Source organism: Pan paniscus, chromosome 9, assembly GCF_029289425.2.
Source record: "Pan paniscus chromosome 9, NHGRI_mPanPan1-v2.0_pri, whole genome shotgun sequence".
Taxonomy (NCBI): Eukaryota; Metazoa; Chordata; class Mammalia; order Primates; family Hominidae; genus Pan; species Pan paniscus.
In genome coordinates, this window is record NC_073258.2 from 124,779,928 (window position 1) to 124,801,005 (window position 21,078).

Here is a 21,078-nt window from a genome sequence, read left to right on the forward strand (position 1 = left end):
GTAAAGCAATCATTGAAGACAAACTCATGCCAATCACAATGATATTTTTCAAGGAAAAAAATACATGCATGATGTGTGAAATCCCAAGGAACAAACAACGGTCCTGAATATAACATTTCCCAAAAGGGTACAAAATTTACAAGATATAATCAGGATAATGAAATACAATCTCCAGCCCTCAGCCATTCACAGTAACAAACTCAGACATCACTGTGTGATTTCTCATTTTAAAGAAGAATCGACACAGGATATCAATGAAAGGAATATTTTGCTTAAGGTAATAATCTTTCTAAACAAATAGCCTTTACATACAACAAGTAGAAAAGCCATAAAAAAAACTGTTGCTAATTTATAACTTGGATTGGCAGGCATTCTTTTTTTTATATATCTGTCTCTAAATTGAGCTTTCTAATTTCAGATAATCCTCATTAGCACCCTTCCCAGAGGAAACTCTTTGAATAGAGTCATTATTTTTTCCATATGTTTTCACCTTATAAATCTTCATAAAACCAGCAAATCACGCTCTTCCCTATTCTCCCACCCTTAGCTTCTGTCTCCTTCTACATACCATGCTGACCTCTGTGCTGATCTGATTTTATTAAAACTGCAGACTGTTTCATGAGATGAAGAAAAATGCATAAGGAGAAGACACATTTTTCCTACCTCTAAACTCACCTCATCATATAGGAGCATCAACAGATTAGAATGGGTATCATAAAAAAGATGAAATGTAACCAGTGTTAGCAAAGATGTGGAGAAGAGGGAACACTTGCATACTGCACTACTGGTGGGAATGTAAATTCATGCAGCCATTATGGGAAAAATAGAGTTACCACATGATCCTGCAATTCTACTTCTGGGTATGTATCCAACGGAACTGAAATTGGTATGTTGAAGAGATATCTGCATGCTCACATGCATTGCAGCATCATTCACAATAGCCAAGATATAGAAACAAACTAAGTATCCATCAATGGATGAATAGATAAAGAAAATGTGGTATATGTACAAAATGGAATACTATTCAGCCTCAAAAAGGGGGGAAATCCTGTCCTTTGCAACAACATGGATGAACCTGAGGGACATTATGCTAAGTAAAATAAGCCAAGCACAAAAAGACAAATAGTCCTAGATCTCACTTATAAATGGAATCCAAAAAAGCCAAACTCATGAAGTAGAGCTTAGAATACTGGTTACTGGGGCTGGAGTGATGGGACTGGGGATGGGGAAGGTGGTTGGAGAAAGGAGAGGCGTTGGTTAAAGGATACAACTTTTCAGTTAGATAAGAGGAATAAATTTTCATAATGGAGTGACATGGTGACTATAGTTAATTATAACATATGTCAAATTCACTAAAAGAGTGGATTTTAAACTTTCTTACCACAAAGAAATGGATCATTATGTGAGGTGATAAATATGTTAATTAGCTTGCTTTACTTTTCCACAGTGTCTACCTATATTGTAATATCGCATTGTATCCCAGAAGTATGTAGGATTACTATTTGTCAATTAAAAATAAAATAAATACATTGGAAAGGATTATGGAGAAGATAAGAACACTGTCTCAGTGAGAACACATAATGACTAGGAAGTGTCTTTATTAGGAACACTGTCTCAGTGAGAACACATAATGACTAGGAAGTGTCTTTATTAGGATCTACAGAAAAAGAAAAGTCACTCACAAAACATCTCATCAGATTTTTATAGATATCCTGGTTTCTACTTACTTTTGCTTTAAAGGAAACAAATCTCTCCAAGTATTTGAGAATTTAAATAAATTTGATCTTCTTTTGGAGATTTTTTTTTCCTCTGTAGTCATAGTTTCTATTATGGAAAGATTGATTGTTCTTATTATAAACTTTGGTGATAATAAGACTCTTAATTTTGGACTGAAACATGGTTATGATGTCTTTGTGAAATCAGTTTTAATTGGAGACCATGTTTGCTGTTGTCAGAGCTATTTAGTTGGCCTGTGTCATAGTATAATAGTTATGACCATTTTATATAATTCTTTCTTGTCCTTCCAAGGCTAATTTCAAGTTGCTTTGTATCTCTGAAAGCACATAGATTAATTTTCTTTAGCATCATAGTTAATCAATAAATGTTTGTTAATTGACACTGGCTTATGAATGTATTTATTAGTAATATTTCATTACTTTATTGACTACTCATTATTGTACTAGGCATTGTACTAGATGCTTAAGGCATTGTACTAGTGCTTAAGATTTACAATTTCATTAAGAATCTCATAACTTAGCTAAGAAGGAGAGGGAATTAAATTACTAAAAATTACTGCTTTAGCTCTATGAGCCAGCATTGTGATGTACTTAATAGATATTACATCATGCTGCCAATATCCACATGAGGGGAGGTGGGAGGTGTATTATTCAGAACCAAAAGGGAGGAAACTGAGGCTCAGGGAGTTCAAGTAATAGGCCAATGCCCTACAGCGAGTAAGAAGTGTTTCTGGGAATTCAACTCAGGTCTGCATTCCCCACAGTCTCTAAAGTATGCTGCTGAAGGAATTCCGTCAGTAACTCACAAGCTAGAGAGAAATGAAGGAGAAATCAACTTCTCCATCGGGATTATGGAAGAGACACCATTTGAGAGCAGTCCAGATTGAAGAGTTTAGTAGAGGTTTATCAACCATTCTTGGTCCCACAGCACAGTGTGTTTGAGAAGCCACAACTCAGTTTCATACATGGGTGTGTGAACAGAAAGGCCTGCAGGATCTGGTGATAAAGATTCTTACCTGATATGCTATAATGTTTGTACTTCATCCTCCAGGCTGTGAAGAGTCACCAGTCAGCAACGTAATGAGATGGTGTTTTAAAAATATGTTATAATATGAATCAGTGTGGACAGGCAGCTGGACAGGGGCCAGTGTAGTGGCTAGGATTCCTTTTAAGAGGACATCAGGGTGTGATCAAGGTATGAAACAAAGTGGGAGCAATTGATAGGGAGACTGGATGATAATACAAAAAAAGATTCAAAGATAGAGTAATGGAACTGAATGGATGATCGGCCGAGTGGGAGTGTGAGAAGGTAGAGGTGCGCTCTTAGTTTCTGCCTTGGGCATCTCGCATGATGTAAAGTCATTATTCTAAAGATGGAAGACAGAAGGGAAATGCTCATTTACCGCAGGCAGTACCACATCTTGAGCCTTATTAAGAGGCTCTGACAACTGATAGATTACCTTCTTTGTAGTGTGTTCAGCATGAAGCTTAGGTTGGTATGCACTTTAGAAAGTATTTGTGATGCTTTATTATACATATTAGGTTGAGGTTAGGAAGAAATGTAAACATGGTTACTGAATTCTAGTCATAAATCCATTCACTTACCTATAAGCAACTTGGATTATAGGAAGCACCATAGCAACCTGGGAATAGAATGATGTGATAACATACGCTGAGGGAGCCTAATCAGTCACCTTTCTGCCCACTTCCTCATCTCTGTGTACCAAATATTGATGAATAGAAATAAAGATCCAACTGGATCAAAATGTTAGTATCATTAATGATAAAACTGGATTAAGAATGCAAGGGAAAATCCTATCTCTCTTCTTCTAAAGCCTTGGAACCAGCAGCATCTCAGATTGCCTTCTCCACTGCTGGGGGAAAAGCATGACTCTGACTTCAGCCAGCTTGTTGCCAGGCAACCCAGGGAGAGCTGCGGGAATCAGCCAGCAGGATGCCCTGCTTGGCTCTCTTCAGAACACAGTGTACATTGATTTAATATCAAGGACACACTTCACTCTCAGCCAAAAATGCATTGTCTAATCTATTTCTCATCACAAATTGTCTAGTCATAGCATTCGATATAGCCCAAAAGAAAAAACTGTAAAACAAACATTCACAAGTGTTAAAATATGCCAAATAATATAATGCCAACAAAATTAAGCCACACACAAATATAAATTCTAAATATGAATTTTTGTGTTAAATTTTCAGAAAGAAATTAAAATACAAATATGAAATATCCTTTTGTTGTATATTAAAGTCCAAAGAATTACAAGTCCAACATTTCTCCCTCCACAATTTTATATTCATGTTACTCTAAGGCTGAGTGCCCTATTTGAGGCCACAGGTCCTTCTTCCGTGGCTAACCTCTGGGCTTTCTCTTGATGAAATAGGGTGGGCCTCCTTTTAGTACTTCCAAATTTGAATGCTCCAACTCAAAGGCTGTTTGTTAGTTTCCGCTTTCCCAAGTGGAAATATATGAATTTCACAATACCAACCTAGTATCTAAAATAGTAAAAAACAATAAAAAAATTCCTAGCCATGTAGTAACATTTCAAGCAAAATAATATTCCCAGGACCCAGTACATGGTATAATTTCAACCAACTGCTACTGTGAAAATTATATGAGAGAACTAGTGGTCTGGAAGTTAGGAGTGTAACTTCTAGAGACAATATGAGAGAAAGGAGAAAAATCTTGATGTCATCCTGTCCGGATACTAGTCAGTCTGTGCAGGTTGCCTGGAACCCATAAACAGTGAGTCTGGATTTAGAATTCAACTGCCAGTAATATCTTATTGAGAGATACATATGGTATAAGCCTGCCATATCCTGGGAAATAATTTACCTATAGATACTTCTTTCTCTCTTTGGTAAATAAATGTCAAGTATTCCTGTTTTTATGAAATATTTAGAAATTTACAGCGGTGACATCATAGTCTCCAAGTTTTACTGAAGGCTCCATTCTTCCTTTGATGTAAGTTTCTTAAAGGTAGGGCCCGTGTTCATATTATTCACCTCTGTGCTCGAAGATCCTAACTATTGTACAGAGTATGTCAACAAATAAGTGCTGAATAATAACATGCAATTCAGTATATGCTTAACCTATTAATTTCCAGTCCTTTTGAGCCTTGTGTTTCTGACACACCAATTATAAAGGAAGTACAGTTATTCTAACTCATAATCAGGGGACCCTATATTCATAACTCTGCAAGCCATGTTTATGGTTTTGTATTCTCTCCAGACAAAATCTCCTTCATTCTACAGAGGTGATTTTCTCTACGCTCGGTTGTATCACACCCTCTTCAGTGCCCATCTCCCACAAATGTCCAAAAACTGTTTAGGGGTCTGCCATTTAACTTATTGCCCACTTAAGTGAGTTTTAGACCAGGTTATTTCATATCATGTGCTGAAGGTGATAATTTACAGAAAACCTTGAAAGCTTAGTGAGATTTTAATGGACAAAGAAATAACGTTTTAAAAGTGTTCTGGGCTGGGCGCGGTGGCTCCCGCCTGTAATCCCAGCACTTTGGGAGACCGAGGCGGGCAGATCACGAGGTCAGGAGATCGAGACCATCCTGGCCAACATGGTGAAACCCCGTCTCTACTAAAAACACAAAAAACTTAGCCGGGCACGGTGGCGGGCGCCTGTAGTCCCAGCTACTTGGGAGGCTGAGGGAGGAGAATGGCATGAACCCGGGAGGCGGAGCTTGCAGTGAGCCGAGATCGCGCCACTGCACTCCAGCCTGGGCGACTGAGCGAGACTCCATCTCAAAACAAAACAAAACAACAAAAAAAAGTGTTCTATTCCCAGTGCACTTGACTTAGGCCTTTTGACTAGTATAGAGTGCAAGGCAATTATGTTTTGTAGAAACTGAAATTTTTAAACACCTTTGGGTGATGTAAAGGTATAGATTGAAATAAAGTCCTGATTGAGATGGACGTTGGAATTCTTGATGTGATTTCCCAAGAACTCTGGGAAACGGATTCATTTTCTAATTCTGCAGCACCTAATTCAGAAATGTTTTCATAGCAAATGCTGTAGACTGCAGAGACTGAAAGCAGTGGTTTAGGACTTCGTCACGGTGTGAGTTTACTGTGCACTCTATAATCATATTGTGTACTTGTATAATGCTGAGATTGATGAGGTATAACTGCTCCTGGCTGAGGTATTTGGCAACACATACATACAGGAATGGTCAAGCCTTATATTCTAATGTACAGTCTGAGGGGAGTGAATGATGTTTCCAGAGACTCTAATGTAAACTTATTCATTCCTATATTCTCATGAACAGCCCTGTGTTCAATGGTGAGATTTGGGTCCAGGGAACTTGCATCTCCTGTCTTGAAAAATGTTGGTGATCTCTCTATAATATATTCTGATCGTGTCTCTTCTTAAAACAAATAAATCCTGTTATTTGCTTGACTGCCGTTATTGCCTAGTATTTAATATTTAATATTTACAACTGGCAGGTACCAAGCAAGTGAAAGAGGACTTGTTTTTATCTGTTGGCTGATTTACAAAGGCTTCCTAACCCCCCTCCCTCCCAGGCTTCCCATATGCCATTTCTTCCTCTGTCTATGCTTCCATTTTTCCAACGATGTAAGTGATTCTACTGTTATGAGACAGCCATATGGAATCACAGAATTAGTATTTCAGAGTTGGAAGGTAACTTAAAAGTCATCTAGTTTAGTGGAAGGATCTCCCTTTAATATTTTTTACATCTCCTTTCTTAAAAAGGGATATTCCTCCTCCGATGAGAGATAATATCCTAGTATAATCATCTTATCCCATGATTCCAGCTGACAGAGCAGAAAGATTGATATCACAATTAGTTACAGTGTCATTTGATATAAATAGAGGGAGAGATAAAGATCTTCTTTATAGTAGAAAACCAATGACCTAATGTGGTAAGAATAATTAATTTGGAAAGTTATTATTTGGCAATTATAATAATAATTCAGACAAGAATCATCTATGGATGCTAAAACTGGCAGATAAAATTGAGAAGTAATAGGATATGTACATAATTGCAAAGTTTCCATCCCTCCAAAAAATCATTATTAATTAGGAAGGTAAAATAATCGCTTTATGGTTGAGTAGTCTGACAGACACTACCTTAACCAAATGATAAAAATTAACCTCACTAGTAATGGAACAAATTCACAGCAAGTACCTCCTGATATAATATACTAGAAAGAACACAGCATCATTTTGGAGTTGGTTCTGTCAAAAACACATTACCTGAATCTAAGCAGGAGAAAACATTAGACAAACTCAAACTGATGTATGTTGTACAAAGTACCCATCTTAAAATATTCAAAAACAATAATGTCCTGGAATACAAAGGACTCAGGAACTATTCCAGATTAAAAAAAAAAGATAAATAACATTATGCAATATATAATCCTGGATATTTTGTACTATAAAAACATTATTCGAATAATTGGGAAAAGCTAAAGAATACCTGTAGATTAGATGATAGTGTTGTATCCATATTCATTTCCTGGTTTTGATAACTATATTATAGTTATATAAGGGGACACCCTTTGTTTTAGGAAATAAACTTTAAGTAAGATATGGGGAAAAGGACCACATGATTGCAACTCGTTCAGAATAAAGTGTACACACACACACACACACACACACTCATGCACACAAAATATTGGAAGGATTAGAGAGAGAATGAGAGAGAGAAGGGATAAAACAAATACAATATGCTGATAACATTGGGAATGTGAGTAACAAATATACATAGACTTTATGTTACCTTTTCAACTTTTCTGTAAGTCTGAAATTGTTTAAATCTTTAAAAGTCAATTTGATGAAACTTCTAGGAATGCTTTAACAGAACAGAAAAACTAGAAATTATTTCTTTTGTGTTAAATTTTTTATTTTTAAAATCTGTCAATGTTTTATATTAGAATAAATAAATATTCTGATTCAACAGATACATTCTTACAATAAAATATTTATTTTTATTTAGTATATTTATTGCTGTTACGACTTGTGCAAAGATTAATTAAACTTATGTTGCATCAAGGTTATCCATACATTTCTCACTTGGCATTATAAGTTTGTGAAGTAAAATGAGAACTGAACTGAAAATCGGAAGACCTGGATTCTACTTTTGGTTCTTCCATTAACTAAAGAAATTTCTGAATCCAGGTGCTTAGCCTGTAAACCTGAGCCTTGGATGAAAAGTGAAGCAACTGGGAGAGAAGAGCTGGAATGACATTTTAATGCACAGTAGAGGAAACTGTCAGGGAAAAATTCAAAGAGATTTTCTAAACCATTGTAACTTTGCAAGTGATTATTATTTTTTAGTATTGCCATCTGTTTCTTTGTAGTGACAAGTGGCAACATGCTTAAAACAGAAGTGTGTATGTGTGCATGTGTGCATGTTAAAAGACAGAAGAGTGGAGGTTGTGAAACATATGGCTGTTTCAGCACTTGCCTGCCAAAAAGAGAAGGCCAGGAAAGAAAACATGGATATTGAAGACAGGAGTGACTGTTATGTGTCTTGGTTAACAGAACATTTAAAATTACAACAACCTTGCTGTAATGGATAGTTATTACCTGTTTCAATGTCTATATTAGAGAGATAAAGGGAAATAAAGCCATTATTTATATTTTATCTTTTAACATTTGACATGTTTAATATTACAATCCAACTATTACTTATCTGGAAGGAACTTCAGTGTTACAAAGACTTCTTGAAATTGAATAAATAAGTCTATTTTATTTCTAGATAGAGTAACTAGATTATAAATAAAATAAGTCTATTTTATTTCTAGATAGAGTAGCTGACTACCTGATTGCTTGTGAGGTACACTTATGGTTATCTCATCTTAGAGATTCTTATATAGCACATCACAAATCACCGGTCACCAATGTGCCTTCACTGGGGCTCATTTAACATATTTTAATAGCTCATGCAGGCTCAGTGTGATGGCTTATAGTTTCCACTTGGAGAACTGATGTTCAATCACCTGTGTTGATAGGAATTGAAGGTAAGAGAAGGAAGGTAATCATCATTCCATTATGAAGTACTATTTTAGCTCTAAATACAGCTTTCTTTCTATTTACTTTTTCTTTCTTTCTTTCTTTCTTTCTTTCTTTCTTTCTTTCTTTCTTTCTTTCTTTCTGTCTCTCTCTCTCCCTCTCTTCCTTCCTTCCTTCCTCATTCCATCTTTCTTTTAGTCTGTCCTTTGCTTCTTTACAAAAAGGACTTCATGTAGCTTAAAAGAAAAGGCAGACAACTTGGAAGTAAAATATAAGAAGAAACAGAAAACAAAATCAGGAAAAGAGAAACAAGAATACATTCATTATAAAATGTAACATTATTTCCATAAGCAAAATTTACCTACTTTTTCCCCAGCATTATGGAACACAGAGATTAGAAGAAAAATAAATAGATTGTATTATGAGAAAAAAAGAAATGTACTCTTTCTCAGGTGGACAGATTTATTATTGTTACCTGAATTTCAATGAAAATTCTAACATGGGCTTTCTATGACAGACACAGAAATACATCTACATTCCTTTTTTAATTAAATTAAATTAAGTTTTTTTTTTTTGAGAAAAAAGTACACATAACCTTCCAGGGATTTAATAATACAAGGAAAATATATATATTCCAAAGGAATCTGTATGCTAGAAAAATCTTGAAATCACACAAGACTGAATACTAGAAGGATTACCTTAAACAGTACTTAAGTTACTTTGAGTTTTAATATTGATTGGCAGAAAATTAAAGATTATAATCTGCAGTAAGTAGGATTTTCTGATTTCTCTCCTTTCCTTCTCTCCTTCCTTTATATATATATAATGTGTGTATACATACATACATATATGTATACATATATACACACACATATGTAAATGCACTTTTAACAGGGACTATGATAGGAGAAAGCAAATGTGTTCTCTTAACTCTTTCAAAGGTTTAAAGAACAAAGAAATGTTTGGGGCAAAGGAGTGTGTCAGTGGTGTTAATAGAATCCTTACTACAAAAGAATTGAGCCCATGGAGGTTGCAGTGAGCTATTATTGCACCACTGCAATCCAGACTGGGTTACAGAGCAAGACCCTGTCAAAAAAGAAAAAGAAAGAAAGAAAAGAAAGAAAGGAAAGAAAGAAAGAAAAGAAAGAGAAAGAAAGAAAGAAAAAGAAAGAAAGAAAGAAAGAAGGAAAAAGAAAAAGAAAGAAAGAGAAAGAAAGGAAGAAAGGAAGGAAGGAAGGAAGGTGCAATGTCTGCTAAATTACTCTATTAGTTACATTTAATTCTAGGTCGGGATTAGTGGCTCATGCCTGTAATCCCAGCACTTTGGAAGGCCGAGGCGGGCAGATCACTTGAGGCCAGGAGTTTGAGACCAGCTTGGCCAACATGGTGAAACCCCGGCCCTACTAAAAATACAAAAATTAGCCAGGTGTGATCCCAGCCACTCAGGAGGCTGAGGCAGGAGAATCGCTTGAGCCCGGGAGGAGGAGGTTGCAGTGAGCCAAGATCACGCAACTGCACTCCAGCCTGGAGTGCAGCAATTACACATTATTTCTTATTCCTATCTTTAAGCCCTCCAAAAGTCAAAAAAAATTAATTCTAAAGTATAGGGAAATACACCAACAGACAGATATTTTAAAAGAGCGAGGTTAAGTAGTAGATTGATTTGGAGTACATTTCGTTTCAACTTGCCTTGGCAGCAGCAGATGGGAAATTTTCTTAGGGAGTGGAGAGTCAAACTTTAAAGTGTAATCAAAATCTTAAATCCAGCAAAGCTTTAAATGTTCTCATTTATTTCCCAGAGCAAAGCTTTTCTTGGGAAATACATTCCTCAGGGCTGATTTTACATCCTTATTCCTAAGGCTATAGATTAGTGGATTCAACATTGGGGTTACCAGATTATTCAATATCTGAATTATGGAACCAAGCAAGGCACTGGGATTGGGTTGTAGATAGATAACGATGACTGGCCCATAAGCACAAAGGATTGCAGTGAGGTGAGCGCTGCAGGTGGAGAAGGCCCGCTGCCTGCCCTCTGCTGAGCGGATTTTTGATATGGAAATCCCAATGCAAGTATAGGAAACAAGGATGAGAAAAAAGCAAATGAGAGACAAAAGACCAACATTTGTAAAACCTGCCCTCTGGGCTAAGGATGTGTCCTTACAGGCTAGAGGTAACACTGCAGGAATATCACAGAAGTAATAGCCCACCTTGTTAGAGCCACAGTAAGGTAACCGGAAGGTGAGGGGCGTTAGGATCATGGCATGGACACAGCCACTCATCCAGGTCCCTGTGGCCAACATAAAGCACACCCTGTGGTTCATGATGACCGTGTATCTCAAAGGAAAACATATGGCAACAAAGCGGTCACAGGCCATCACTGTGTAGAGGAAACATTCAGTACAGCCTAGGAAATGGTAGAAGAAAAGCTGGGACACGCAGCCTGCATACGAGATAGCATGGCTGTTCCCCGAAAGGTAGAACAACATCTTGGGAACAGTTGTTGAAGAGAAACCCAGGTCAAAGATGGAGAGGTTTCCCAAGAAAAAATACATAGGAGTGTGAAGTCGAGTGGAGGAGATGATAGCTGTAAGGATAAGCACGTTTCCCAAGAGGGTGCATAAATAAAATGAGGAGAACAGGAATAAAAGGGCTGTCTCTAGGCCCTCTGTCTCAGGGATTCCCAGAAGGATGAATTCAGTCACCACTGTGTGATTTCTCATTCTTGGGGAGGAATCAACTCTTGGGTGTCTGTGAAAAGAAATAAGTGGTTAAATTTAATATGCATGTAAATTACCTGTGTTTAGATGAATGAAATGGGAAAGAAGAAAGAGATCCAGATAGTTACAGAGGAATGCTTCCTGGTAGAATCATCTTGATCTGCCTGCTTTGCTCTGTACTGGATATCATTCTGCAGTGGTTTCTTTTCTTGTTTGTAACTTTTTATTTTTACAGATTTAAGAGGTACAAGTGCATTTTTGTTACATGGATATATTTTGTTACATGGATATATTGCCAAGTACTGAAGCCTGGGTTTATAGCATACTCATCACCCAAATGGTGTACATCGCACCCAATAGGTAATTTTTCTTCCCTCACCACCCCCTCCCACCCAAATCGACTTTTAGAGTTATTCTACTCTGTACGTCCACGTGTGCCCATTGTTTAGCTCCCACTTATAAGTTAGAAGACTGCAGTGCAGGTTCTAATTGCAGATGCCTCTCATTTAATAATTTTACCAAGAAGCCTTGCACGACTAGTCTTGTAGCTGCCATTCTTCATATTTACCATTAAATAGCAAAAATTATATATGCTCTAAAAGGACAAATGTAAATACTTAATGTCTTTATAACAAACAAAGTATCATCCAAATTTTTTATATTCATCTAATATAATTTGGTTACAGTAACTCTCCAAAAGTTATTTATAATTCTGTAAGACATATACAAAATATAAAATATCTTTCCCTCATTGTCTCCCTGGCCATGAGGATCAACAGTGAGACATTATTCAAAAGAAGGATCTCAGATAGCTCTTAATGAACAGAAAATTACAATAACAAATTCCTTATCCTCTGCAGTCACCTGAATTCAGTGCACATGAGTAACCGGTAGACTTCATTTCTGTCTCCAAAGTCTGTAATTGTCTAACCAGACCCAAGTTAAGCCACATCCTAATTTTGTGGCAGCAGAAGGTACAGGGGTAGCAGTAGTAAAGACTCCTTTCCAAGTTTCACACTTTAAAAAAAATCTAATATATTTTTCTACTTGTTTTAATTTTTTTCGGCAGTGAGATCTATAAATTATAGATCAACCCATATATTCTATTACCTAAGATGATTCCCTTTCTCTCTCTCTCTCTCTCTCTCTCTCTCTCTCTCTGTCTCTCTCATTTTTCCTGTAGATTGTGAAGGGAGGAAGGCAGTGAAAGCCAAGATAAAAAGTGAAGGGCAAAATGTGTGCACTTACATGGCAAACAGGGAACGTAATTGGCTGTTACTTGTGAATGTTGTCTTCCTTTCCTTCCCCAGCAGAAGGAAGGTTTGTGCCTAAATCCCCATCAGCCTAGAGTCTACAAGTAGGTGACTTGAATTCTTTTTTTTTTCAATCACTTTCAAATAGAATGCCACAAATCTAAATATGCACAGCTGCCTTACAGTAATTTCCTGTCTAACTCTAGGAACTGCAATCATTCCTCAATACACGACATTTTAAATAACCTTGGTCTTCCCTGGGGTATTAATCCCTCAACTCAAGGAACTTTTTAAGCAAGGGAGCAATTAACTACTTGGTATAATTACACCTTAGAAATGAATGAGAGAAGAGAAGAGAGAGAGGGAGAGAGCGAGAAAGAGAGAGCCTGATTATTATCATTTCCTTTGTAAAATATACTTCTGTGGAAGAATATTTTTAAACATTCCTTTGACATATATATCACACATATTTATTGTGTATTTTTATATTTACTGCTTTTCATATGTATATACTATTTTTTAATAAATAAATTATACCTTATTTTCCTACATAGTATTGACAGAATTGACTATTGCAAGCAACAGTAACTGGGGTAGCTTAGAGAACTAAAGAAACTAATGGAAAACTAGGCCCAGGAACGGTGGAAAGTAGGGCAGCTGGAGGGAACTTAGCTGTTAGAATTCATGGAGCAACCTCAGGGCACCGCCATCAGCCGGTTCTACCTCAGCTGCCTTTGCTTCTGTGTGCCTCACCCCAAGATTCGAATCTGACTTCCTTGGCTGAGTCACATGCCTATCTCTGTGAGCAGGGTATAGATTATGGTGGGATGGAGATGGGCAGTTCTCCAGCGGGGAGTGAAAGGGGCTATTGCCAGAAGAAAGATGGAAGAAATATGCTGGGAGTTCAAAATTAATGTTAAGCGATCACTTGAAGTATCTGTCCTTACACTACTTGACATCTATTAAAGCTTCTGAGTTAAATACTTTCAATACTCAATACATATTAGGGGTTGAGGTGGAATACAAACTTCCTCATTGAATACATTCTTTCATTTGTTTATTTATATATACATTTACTTTAACAAATGTTGAGTGCCAATCATCTGTCAGCATTGATTATTTGCCAGGAGAGAGAAAGGTTGAGGGTAGGTGAGGTGGGTTAGACATTGTCTCTCTGCTCAAAAAACGTATAATCTATCTGGAAGAAAAATATATTTTACAGTTTTACTTAAACCTCAAAACTCTGGTGAAGTCCTCTACAGATGAGGCAAGTAAGGGTCAAAGAAGTTAAATCACTTTCTTAACTTGGAGGGAGTTTAGATTTGGTGTCTTCTTTAGGATTTTGGCCATAAAGTTTCAGTGTTTAAGGAATGTTTAGGTAGTTGCACTATTCCAAATACATCTGGAATTTTTATGTGAAAAGAAAACTGTTTTGCTGCACATCTAGCAAATGACAAGAGTAGAAAATTCAATAATTCTGCCATTCTACTTATCTTTGATTATCTTTAATGTTTTGAAACATGACTAACTTGAAAAAATATTTTGTACCAAAAAAAAAGAGGAAATAAACTTTTAACTAGCAAGTAACAGCTCATGAAATTTACCTGGTCTAGTAAAAAATGTATTCAGGGAAGTCAAATGCCATGGACTATTTTAGATCTCCAAATAGAATGTTTTAGAATAAAAATAGCACGTGCTAAATTAATGGGATGGTCGCAGTAAAAACACTCATGTTCTACGTTCCCAAAGGTCAAATGTTCTCAGTGACAATACCTGTTACAGAAGAAATAGTGATCAGATCACAGCAGGAAAGACTTCAATAAAGTAACTAAAATGTTTTCTGGTCGGTCGCGGTGGCTCACACCTGTAATCCTAGCACTTTGGGAGGCCAAGGAGGGTGGATTACCTGAGGTCAGGAGTTCAAGACCAGCCTGGCCAACATGGTGAAACCCCATCTCTACTAAAAATACAAAAATTAGCTGGGCGTAATGGCGCACGCCTGTAATCCCAGCTACATGGGAAGCTGGGGCAGGAGAATCGCTTGCACCCTGGAGGTGGAGGTTGCAGTGAGCAGAGATGGCGCCATTGCACTCCAGCCTGGGCAACAAGAGTGAAACTCTGTCTAAAAAAAAAAGTTTTCTTATTACTGCTTACAGTTCAATTATCATAAGCAACAAAAGTGTCATTGCAAGTTGTATTTTGTCTTCATTTTAAAGCAAAGATTCAACGTTTGATCAATTTTCGTGTTAAATGTAGATTCTATATGTGTCTTGAACATGTTAAATATTTATATTTAATAAAATTTAGCTTTATTTTAATTGATAAATAAAACTGGTATATACTTACAGTGTACAACATGATGGTTTGAAATATGTATACATTGTGGAATGGCTGAATCAAGCTAATTAACATGTATTACCTCACATACTTTTTTTGTGGTAAGAACACTTAAAATCTATTCACTTAGCAACTTTTAAGTATACATTATTAACTATAATCACCATGCTGTACATTAGATATCTTGAACTTATTCCTTTGGTTTAACTGAAATTTTGTATCTTTCACCAACATCTGCCCCATCCCACCTGATAACTATTATATCATTCTACTCTTCTGTTTCTAAGAATTTCACTTTTTTAGTCTCCACATTCAAGTGAGATCATGTGGTATTTGTCTTTCTGTACCTGGCTTATTTCACTTCACGTAATATCCTTCAGTGTCATCTACACTGTCACAAATGACAGGATTTCCTTCTTCTTAAAGGCTGAATCGGCCGGGCACAGTGGCTCACACCTGTAATCCCAGCACTTTGGGAGACCAAGGTGGGTGGATCACGAGGTCAGGAGATCGAGACCATCCTGGCCAACACGGTGAAACCCTGTCTCTACTAAAAATACAAAAATTAGCCGGGCATGGTGGCATGTGCCTGTAGTCCCAGCTACTCAGGAGGCTAGGGAAGGAGAATTGCTTGAACCCGGGAGAAGGAGGTTGCAGTGAGTCAAGATCACGCCACTGCACACCAGCCTGGGTGACAGAGTGAGACTCCATCTCAGGAAAAAAAAAAAAGAAAAGAAAAAAAAAGGCTGAATCATATTCCATTATGTAGATATACCACAATTTCTGTATTTATTCATCCACTCATGGGCACTTAGGGATTGAAAGATTGGCTATTGTGAATAGTGCTGCAATGAACATGAGCAAGCAGATATCCCTTCAATATACTGATTGCAAAGAAATACAAATTTTTAAATTTTCATTTCATTTAACTTTACACAGCAAAACCATGTACTCAGGATTTCAATTTTCTTCAACAGATGAAGGTTACATTAGGAAAGTTATGTAAAAAAAAATTATCCAGTAGGAAATTTAATTTTTTAAAAACTAATATTCATTCACAAAACCTTGCAATGCATACAGCACTGTGCACAATAGTAAAAGTCATATAGACAACTAAATGATGACATGGTGTACTTGACCTAGGCTCTCAATATGGGACAGAGAAAGGGTAAAGATTACAGAGAACTAGTGGGGGACACCATCATTCTTCCCTTCTCTCCTGGCTTCAGCTTTCCCGCTGTGACAGGTGGAATAAATCAGGTAGCTCTTGGGCCGCAGGTCCTGCTGTCTCCAATTCAGCCTAGAAAGAAGAGTCTCCACTTAGGCTTGGATTAAGCCACATTTTCCACTCATTTTCCCAGAGAACTTCATGACTGGGAATATTGAGATCTTGCTGATCTTTTCATTCTCCATTTGCTGGTGATTTTGATTTTCATTCTTTGTGAGTGAGAGCCTAGAAGTTAAGTAGAAGTTTGAGACCCCAAACTCATGTATAGTCATTCTGGTAAGAAATAGGATCAATACTGTAGAAGAAAAGTATTAAACCTGCTAGCAAACACTAGAGGTAGACAATAATAAATTTGTAGGGTTGCTGACCTGCTTGGTTTGTGATTTTTCTCTAAAAGAGCATAACAAGGTGGGTGTGTGAATGGAACAGGCAGGTGAGCTCACTGAAGACTGGGCAGGAAGACATGATGGAGGGAAGGATTTTAGTAATTTAGAACTAATTATAATAATGTTTAAGAAATCTGAAGCAGATAAGAAGCTAAGAAAAGGCTACAAGAGGAGAAAAGTTTACATGAACAAATCAGAGATTTTATTGAGGTCATTTTAGCCTTTATTAGGTCAAAAATTTATTACAGCTACCATCATACACAAAAACAGCCATGTTCTGGTGAACAAGAACTAGCCAAAGTCCCTGTCCTCAATGAGCTTACAGTCTAGTAGAAGAAGAGAGGCATTGGTCAAATAATCCTACATATATAAATGATAATTATTTAAGGCGGTAAGGGCTAGGAAGAAGTGCCGTGGATTGAAAAGCTATCGTGGTAGAGTATTTGTATCCTACTCATGTTCCTCTTTCATATCAGTAAATTAAATATGTATCCACATCATGATTTATATGGCTAGCTGATGTTCCCTGAAGGTAGAAGGGGACTTCCCTGAGAAACTGTTATCCCAGCTGAGATCTGAAAGTGAAAACCTTTCTAGGTGGGGGTAATAGCATGTGCAAAGCCTTCATTGGAAAGATGTAAAGTATATTTGAAGAACTTGAGGAAAGAGAGGAAAAAAATTGAGATAAAACTTGAGAGGCAGAAAAGCAAACGATGACTAAAGGCTCTGCTCTTTAAAGATTGCAGTCTCTACATTAGGGGGCTTAAGAAAATGTAAGACAGTTTTAAGCAGCATTGAGTTTCAGTACATTGTGGAAGAGAGAATGTGAAAGATAATTCTAGCTACAGTCAGGAGAGCAGTTGTAGGGAGCAAGAGCACCTTCAGGGAGACAAATAAGGAAGATCACTGGGCTATAGAATTTTGAGATATTTGGTCAGGAAAAAAAGAGGAAAGATAATCACTAGGGCAAAGAAATGCTGCGGGGAATGTGTGTGGGTTAAGGCCCTGCTTTAGCCTCGTGTGACAATGTCAGAACAAAGCTTCATTTTCTGCTTACGTTTCTATACCTGAATGTGCACTACAAACCATGTTTTAACTCTAATTGTCAGGTAAAGCCCCACACGGTATCTTCTGGGAATACCCAGAGGATTAGAACCAACAGAGGATAGTAACAAGATAAGAATGAGCATAATCGCACCCCACTCTGTGGGATTAGAATATTTTATTACAAATGAGTTTTCTCTCAGATGAGCTTTCACGCATCTGAGAGATTGAAAGGAAAAAAAAAAGTTGGGGTAAGTTTTTTTTTGAGGGGGGTGTGGAAGGCCAAATGTTTATTCTAAAGTTTCATCAAATTTGCTGTATTGTGCATAGCTGCATGAAGATCTGAGACAGATTTCCATCTACATCCACAAACTAATTGTGTGGCTTAAAGAAAATTACCTAACATCCCTAAATCTCATTTCATCTTCTGTAAAATGATCTCACAGAACTCATAGGTAAATTACATTAGATAATATATAAAAAGCAATTACGCAGTGCCTGGTGAGGAATAAGGACTCAATGAATGGTAACTTATTACTCTAGGCAGATCTTCTGAAAAGCTACCTTAGACTACACTTCTCAAACTCTTTCTCTGCCCACACCAAATGGAGGTATAAAAAATAAAGAAATAGTGATTTGAGAGGGTTCAACTACAGTAGACGTAGTTACAGGAAAAAGGAGATAACTAATAAGCCACAGAATGTGTGAAAACTGCATAAGCAAACTTTAAAAAAAATGTAGGCCAGGTGTGGTGGCTCACATCTGTAAGCCCAGTACTTTGAAAGGCTAATATGAGAGGATCACTTTAGCCCAGGAGTTTGAGACCAGCCTGGGGGCAACATAATGAGATCTCATCTCTAAAAGAAATTTCAAAAATTGTCTGGATGTGGGGTGCACACCTATAGTCCCAGATACTCTGGAGGCTGAGGTGGGAGGATCTCCTGAGTGGGGAAGTCCAGGCTATAGTGAACCATGATTGCACCACTGCACTCCAGCCTCGGTAACAGAGCAAGATTCTGTCTCAGAAAAAGAAAATTGTGGTAAAATACACAAAGCATAAAATTTAACATCTTAACCATTTTGAAATATATAGTACAGTAGTGCTAAGTTTATTTACATTGTTGCTTGACTATTTACATTGTTGCTCAACTAATCTCCTGGACTTTTTCATCTTGCAGAACTGAAACTCTATAACCATTAAACAACTTCTCCATTTCCTTCCAACATCTGTGGCTCCTGGGAACCAGCATTCTAATTTCTTTTTCCATGAATGTGACTACCCTAGATACCTCATGTTACTGGATTTAAACAGTCTTTTTGTGACTGGCTTATTTCACTTAGCATAATGTCCTTGAGGCTTATCCATGTTGTGGCATGTGTCAGAACTTCCTTTCTTTTTAAGTCTGGATAATGTTTTGTTGTGTGTATATACCACATTTAGTGTATCCGTTCATTGAATGAATACTGGGTGGCTTTCGACTCTTGCCTATTGTGATTAATGCTGCTAGGAACGTGGGTGTACAAATGTATCCTCAAGACCCTGTTTTTATTTCTTTTGTATGTATACCAAGAGCTGGAATTGCTGGATCATATGGTAATTCTGTTTTTACTTTTTTAAGAAAATACAATACTGTTTTCCATATCATCTGCACCATTTTACATTCTCGTCATTAGTGTACAAGGGTTCCAATTTATCACATCATAGCCCAAGCTTATTACTATTGTAATTTTTAAAATAGTAGCCATCCTTATTGAAGTGATATGTCATTGTGGTTTTAATTTGCATTTCCTCAATGCTCAGTGATATTGAACATCTTTCCATATACTTATTTGCCATTTGTGTCTCTTCTTTGGATAAATGTCTATTTAAGTCCCTTACCCATTTTTCAATCAGGTTATTTGCTTTTGTTGCTGTTGTTGTTAATGAGATAAGATTTTAAAAAGTGATTGTGTGTGTCTGTGTGTGTTTATGTATGTGTGCACATGTGTTTTAAATAAAATCTCATGTTGTGATGTAGGAAAGATTTAAATGGTTAAAGTTTCTCTTTTCAGTGCCAGTCATTGCAAGACTAATTTAGAAAGAGCCAAAAAGTTGGTCATTCAGATTTTGTTTTTTATATATCATCAGTTTTACCTAAACATGAATATATATTTAAATTCGACATAATATTATTCTGTATCTTAATTATTTCACACACGTTCCTCTGTATCGATAAATATACAATTGCATCACAATTTGAATGGGTAAAGAGCTATCCATTCATTCATTCAGCAAACCTACACTGGAAGCTTACTATGTCACTGGGCTATGTCCTATGGATACAATGGTGAGCAAGACACACATAATCCCTACTTTTATGAAACTTTCCGTTGTCTAGAAAAGAAATCTGTTATAGAAGTATCAGTGTGTTGAATATCTGTCCCTAAACACTATTCAGGCTTTACCAGATATCATGACATGTAGATTCTTCTACAAATACCCTGCACTAGTAGAACAGCAAACTAACACTAGGGTTATTTGAATCCAGCGTATCATCTCTGATAGGCATCTCCAAAGTGTGGGAATAAGATGCTATGACATCTTGGATTTTTGCCAATCAAGTTAGGAGGAGCCATAGAATCCTCCTATTGCAATAAAACCATTTAACTATGCTTGAAGGAGCTTCATTTTATCCTTTTTGCTTCATGCTATTTGTAAAGTAAGCATTTTTATTAGAGATTTTTACTTGTTTTTGTTTACTGGTTTCAAATATGAAGGGAACTTTGGGGACTATAAATGGAATAGAAAAACTACAAATAACTAAAATGTCATGGAAACTAGGAGCTGGCGTGTCTGTGGGATCCCCAATTAATAGTACCGTTTCTTTCACTTTAGATTCTGAGAAAGTCGAGAAACAGTTATCAACTCCAGTCTTGTTGGAAGTTAAGTTACAAAAAGTAACTTGCTGGGAGAATCAAATGAGCACGCCAATTAAGCCCCATAATTAGACCATCTTCTCTTCAACAACACTGGATGGAAAGACTTTCCCCCTGCGTTTACACTAAAGAGTATTTTGACATATTGGCAGCGTGATGCAGTAGGAAAACCATGACACAGTAGGACTTAAGAGGGCTTGGGTCTAGGGCTGGCTTTAGCATAACTGAATGTAGTACACAAGGAAGACACTTATTGCTGTATCTCAGTTCCACCATCTGCAGGTGGGAATATTGGGTAGTAGAATAGAGTAAGTGGAGATAATAATAAAGTCAATACAGTTGTCCTTCAGTATCCTCAGAGGATTGGTTTTAGGACCCTCATAAATACCACGATCCAAGTATACTCATGTCCCTTATTTAAAATGGTGTAGTGTTTGCATATAACCTATGCACAT

At 36.9% G+C, this 21,078-nt stretch overlaps 1 protein-coding gene across 1 annotated transcript; it reads right to left on the reverse strand.

Annotated features, from left to right (window-relative positions):
• Nucleotides 1-9,600: 9,600 nt before the first annotated feature.
• Nucleotides 9,601-11,462, reverse strand: LOC100977255 (putative olfactory receptor 10D4). Its single transcript, XM_003820112.4, has one exon. It carries the CDS (start codon nucleotides 11,460-11,462, stop codon nucleotides 10,527-10,529), a length of 936 nt encoding a protein of 311 aa, XP_003820160.4. The 3' UTR covers nucleotides 9,601-10,526.
• Between the last annotated feature and the right edge of the window lie 9,616 nt (nucleotides 11,463-21,078).